General features: G+C 42.3%; 1 protein-coding gene across 1 annotated transcript; it reads left to right on the top strand.

Moving 5' to 3' along the window:
* The first annotated feature begins 3,710 nt into the window (after positions 1–3,710).
* LOC145397022 (E3 SUMO-protein ligase ZBED1-like) lies at positions 3,711–5,312 on the top strand. The gene is made up of 3 exons (XM_080270242.1): positions 3,711–3,899; positions 3,981–4,306; positions 4,793–5,312. The coding sequence occupies exons 1-3, from the start codon at positions 3,711–3,713 to the stop codon at positions 5,310–5,312; spliced, it is 1,035 nt and encodes a 344-aa protein (XP_080126368.1).
* Positions 5,313–6,041: the final 729 nt, after the last annotated feature.

Raw genomic sequence — 6,041 nt, 5'->3', positions numbered from 1 at the left:
GGAAGGACAAGGAGAGAGAGAGAGAGAGAGAGAGAGAGAGAGAGAGAGAGAGGAGGCAAAGGAAGGATGGAGAGAACAAGAAGGAAGGACAAGGAGAGAGAGAGAGAGAGAGAGAGAGAGAGAGGATTGTATTCTCAATGTAAATTTTAGAGTATAATGAATATTTATGAAGGAAATGCTACTGTTGATCCTTCGATCAGTAAAACTATTGTAAATCAGTTTATGTTTTTTCATAACATTTTTTTTCATAAAGAGTAGTAATAAAACAATAAAATAAAATAAAGTAAAATAATTTTTCTTCGTCATCTTTCATGGCTATTTCATTGGCTTCCTTACCCTAACCCTCCCCACATTCCGACCCGGGCCACTCCCATCCTCCATCCCTCCTCATATGGACCGATATCTGGGCACTGATAGATAAATAGAGGCTACACATTGTTTTATTATTTAAGCGTCTTGTGTGTGTGTGTGTGTGTGTGTGTGTGTGTGTGTGTGTCTGTGTGTGTATATGTGTGTGTGTGTGTGTGTGTGTGTGTGTGTGTGTGTGTGTGTGTAAAGAAAACGGAAGAGGGAAGGAGGAAGGTCCAGAATCCCTAGGGGACCTCTTAATCCTTCACACGGTCACTCGTGTTCCGATTTTGGCAAAGGCTTTGTAAAATTCTCTCCCTCATGTTTCCTGAGACAGACTTATAGTGTTAACCTTCACTTTACAACTTCAAATGGTGAACTGTATTAGGGTGGTTGGTTTTGATCTTCACAATATAATTCCCTAATGGATGGAGGTGACTTTGAAAAAAAAAGTATAGTAGTAGTAGTAGTTCTAGCAGAATTGTAGTAGTAGTAGTAGTAGTAGTAGTAACAGTAGGAGTAGTAGTAGTAGTAGTAGTAACAGCAGTAGTAGTAGGAGGAGGAGGAGGAGGAGCAGGAGGGGGAGGAGGAGGAGCAGGAGGGGGAGGAGGTGGAGGGGGAGGAGGAATATGCCTAGATTTATCCGAAAAAGAAGGCGGTAGATCGTAGGCCAAAATTAACCTCCTCCCTTAGCTTACCATCTTCCTTTCGGAGGATAGGGAAGTTGCTATTGGACGTTTGTATAGCCGAGGAGTTCCATCACTCAGTAATATCAATGCCGCCACGTGAAGGCACCCCTCTTCAGCACCAGTTGACATGGGTAGCGAAGACAACCCAATTCCTTCACTTCAATAGGTTTCTGGAAATGTAAACTAAAATTGGGTCTGTTAAAGTTTATATAAAAATCATGTGTTTTTAGTCAGAGTGAAGACTGAAAAAATAAATCCTTTGGTTGGGGGTTACTGAAAGCATGTAATATGTGGATGATTGAGAAAGGGTGTACAGAGGATATTGTGTGTGTGTGTGTGTGTGTGTGTGTGTGTGTGTGTGTGTGTGTGTGTGTGTGTGTGTGTTTCGGATCTCGGAAACGTACACATACTATGATCTGCCAAATGATGTGGATGAGTCAGAAGATGTCTCTCACACACACATATATATATATATATATATATATATATATATATATATATATATATATATATATATATATATATATATATATATATGTATTGATGTATATATATATATATATATATATATATATGTATTGATGTATATATATATATATATATATATATATATATATATATATATATATTGTTACATAGCCTATGATTTCATCATCCTTTGTGAAATTTTAACGCACAGTATGCTGCATGTTTGATCACGAGCGTGTTCTGCCTCAGTCCCCCCTTCTACCGTTATAGTAGAGTAAGTCGTCCTTTCTGTTGTTCAGAGTAGGATTGTCAGCTCTTTGTCCCCTATGGCTTCATTTGCGCGTCCTTCGTACAAGTTGTATCAAGCTCTGCTGGCCCCTATATAATGAGCTCAGTCTCTGCATTATTGCCACTTAGATCTACTCCTTATTTTGTTCACATCTCTGTCCTCCCCTGTACAGTTATTATTATTGTGAGTTTCTCAGGAAGTCTCCAACCATCTAGCAGCTGTGTGTAATTTGAGTATAACTGTTGTTGCATTTTTTCTTGTACTGTGTAGCATAAGGTTAATTCTTGGGCCTAGTGGGGTTTTTGTAATTTGTGTGGGGTTCTTATTGTCAGCCATCATTAATAATATTTTGTAGTGATGTAAGACTCGCGAGTCAATCGTTCAAATCGAACGATTCCTTTCGCTGAATCGGGTGTATCGAGTCATTGTTTTCATTAACTCGTTCACTTAGTATTAGTTTAAATTCTAACATTATATTTCGGTTGAGACTCGAGAGTAGTATGTGCACTGCTCATATCACTGCCTGGTATGAGGACATACCAGTGACACCACCACTCATACCACACCATCACTGGCTGTTCACTGATCAAGTGACCAGACCTTCAGCTCGTGGCAGGCTGCGGGTTTCAGCCTCGAGTTATGGACACGAGTGTCACGACTCACGAGTCACGAGTGACTTACAACGTTAGAACTCGACTGACTCAGGCCGCTCCGGGCAAATGTGGGCGGGCCCGACCGGCTCACCACTCAGCACTCACGAGTTTGAAATACCCGGTCGCGGTATAAGTATTGCTGTGTTCACACCACTGCTTGGTATGAACAGTAGTGTGAGCACACATTACCACTCATAGCACAGGACCACTTGCAGGCAGTGTGTTCCAGCCTTGATTATTGAGTGTGAAGAAGATATCGTAGAACTCGAATTACATGACTCAGGCCACCCCGGACAGATGCGGGTGCCCGGCCAAGGCCCCTTGGCCTCACCGAGTCACTGGTGACTCACGAATTGGGAAGGATTTTAAATAACAGGTCGCTGTGTTTTTCATATCTGTTTTATTCTAGCAATAAAATAATAAATTATTAAGCAATCTAAATGTTTTTCTTTATCGTACTAATAATTTAAAGCTATTTACATCACCTCAGAATGGCTTAACGCTTTTTAACGTTTTTTTAATGCAATCCTCTCAGTGCCTCAGTTATCTGCGTCCCCTCGCAGTGCTTGGGATGAGATGTAGAGCTGAATATTAAACAAGGTAGGGAGGAGAAAAAGTCAGCTCAAAGAATAATGAATAGTTCAAGGAGAAAAAGTTCTGTTTGGATGCATTTTACTGTCGAAAACCAAACATATGCCCGATGCCAGCTATGCAAGTTGGTATTATCTTTCCGGGGGAAGCACGTCAAACATGAGAAGACATTTAAAAAGCAAACACCCAACAGTACACCTACAAGAGGACAGGCAAGACTTTCAGAATCATACTAGTACTCCAGTTGCACAAACAACTTCAGCAATGACATCTCTTGCTTCGAACAGCACATCTGCAACAACCACCACCAGCAACAGTACAAACACATCAGGACAAGAACAACCACCGATAAAAAGGCAGCGGCAAACTTGTATGGGAGGATTTGTGTCAAGGCCCATGATGCCCTTACAGCAGAGCAAGATAGACCAGTCCTTGGTTACAATGATTGCTACAGACTTCCAGCCATTTTCGATTGTGGATGACAGAGGTTTTAGGGAGTACACAAAAGCCCTTAATCCCTCCTATGTACTTCCTAGCAGACCCACAATATCCCAGCAAATGATACCTCACTTATTCAATAAAGTGAAAACTGACCTTCTCGAGAAAATCAAGGCTGCTCCCGCTGTATGCTTAACAACTGACTGCTGGACGTCCAACACAACAACTGGCTACATGTCTGTAACTTGCCATTACGTAAATGACTTTAAGCTTGAATCAAATTTACTGGACTGCTTCGAGGTCAATGAACACCACACAGCTGAAAATCTGGCTAAAGAATTGAGATCAATAGCCACTGAATGGGGTATCAGTGGCAAAATTGTGGCCTGTGTCACTGACAGTGCAGCTAATATAAAGAAGGCGGTTAGTGATGTACTACACTGGAATCACCTGAGGTGTTTTGCTCATATTTTAAATCTGATCGTAAGATATGGAATCCAACAGAAGCAGATTGAGGAGATCATACAGAAAGTAAAAGGCATTACAGAATACACGCGAAGAAGCACTGTAGCCTCTGCTAAGCTTCGAGAGGTACAGCTGCAAATGGGACAGCCTCAACTGCGACTGAAACAAGACATAGCTACGCGTTGGAATTCCACTTATTACATGTTGAGGCGCATCATTGAAGTCAAGGAACCTCTCATCTCCACACTGGCCATAGTAAATCCCCAGCTCCCGGCACTATCTCTGGAAGAGTGGGAAATTATTAATGAAGCATGTGAAGTCCTTCAGCCCTTTGAGGAAGTGACTGTGGAGCTGAGCTCAGAAAGGTATGTACAAATTACTATATGCACTTAATTTATTCATCATGTGATTCATATTAATATAGTACGGAGTTGATGTTGTTGATCCCCAAGTGGTCTGGCTGAACCACCCCCTCCACCACAAGAGTGGGGATCGCACCCACGATCAGACTTGTCCTGAGAGGACCAAAAGGGGAGGAAATAACATGTGCACTACGTTCTTGCCACCCCTCTTATGCCGTGGGTTTTATGCACATGTCAACAGCTATTGCTACATCTACTACTTCTGCTAGAAAACGCAAAAAGATGTTAGACAGAGAGGAGGAAGAAAAAGTGATAAAGAAGATTAAAGAGCGAATAATCTGGTCAAGGGGAGAGAGAGAGTGGGAGGGGATAGTGAGTTAATAAAGGATGATTGCATAAGTATACAATTTTGCAATAAGAGAATAAAACTGTATAGTAAGCAATATAATTTTACATAATTATAGTAGCCTACATGTCTTCCTATTTCAGGTTTGTGACAGGCTCTAAAGCCATCCTGATGGCACGAGGGCTCCAGAGGGCTACTGCACACTGGCAGAGAAATTCGTCCACCCACCAGCCAGTCCGTGAGATGACTAACATCCTTATGGCAGAATTGCATAAACGATTTGGGGGAATTGAGCAGGTGAACGTCCTAGCAGAGGCTGCACTCTTGGATCCCAGGTTCAAGAAACATGCATTCATTCATGAGAAACACGCAGAGAATGCCGTGACGAGGGTAGTAGACAAAGTTGCAGCTGCATCAAGGGTAGCAAGACCACCGCCAATAGCAACACCCAGCACAGAGGAGGGGGAAGATGAACCACCCTCCATTCCTCCTACGGATACAGTTCCTCTTGTCTGGGCAGATTTTGAGGAGCGAGTCACCAGCCTGAGGCCAGGGACCCAAAATCCCATAACTGAGGCAACGTTGGAGGTTAAAGGATTCCTTTCTGAGCAGCTCATACCCCGAACAGCCGACCCTTGGAATGGTGGAGATCTCGTGCCCTAGTTTTTAAGAACACTTGTGCAGTTATGAAGACTAGGCTCTGCGTTGTTGCTACTTCAGTGCCATCAGAGCGCATCTTTTCAAAGACAGGACAAATCATAACTGATAGGAGAAACAGACTTAGCCCTGGAAAGGTCCGTGAACTTGTTTTTTTAAATGCTAATTTGTAAAGAGCGTATATTATGAAATGTATGGAGAGTGAAAGATTGAGAGTGAGGTGTGAGGGATTAGTGGTAGGGGGAGACCAAGAATGAGGTGGAGGGATGGAGTGAGGAGGAATATGAGGGCGAGTGGGTTTGAGTGGGAGGAAGGTCATGTCTGGTGGGAGAAAGGTTGGTTTGGAGACGATTCAGTCTTGGTAACCCCCATCGAGGATAATGGCGTCGGCCATTAGATAGAAAGATAGAATTTAAATGCCACAGTTTAATGGATTATGTTTATTTTTGCTCTAAATATGTCATTTATTCAATTTGTTTAACGGAATAGTAAGGTTTTTTTTTTTTTATGTAATAATGGTGCTTCATTCTTTACCCCGATTATTAAAATTTTCTTACATCAGGTCCATATTTGAACGCCAGTAAATAATGAATAGGAGAGAGTTGGCAACATTCAATGATTAACCGAGTGTTGAGCGAGCGAGCTACGCTCTCTCACCCAACACCGACTTGCTCGGCTACTCGGCTGGCAGAAGTAACGGTTGCTGCAGCCAGGCTACTGACTTGGTGAATCGAG

Source organism: Coenobita brevimanus, chromosome 40 (assembly GCF_032717465.1).
Source record: "Coenobita brevimanus isolate Jiangsu-jjx chromosome 40, ASM3271746v2, whole genome shotgun sequence".
In the NCBI taxonomy this organism is placed as follows: Eukaryota; Metazoa; Arthropoda; class Malacostraca; order Decapoda; family Coenobitidae; genus Coenobita; species Coenobita brevimanus.
Note: the sequence above shows the minus strand (reverse complement) of the source record. Positions and strands in the feature narration are given on the sequence as shown.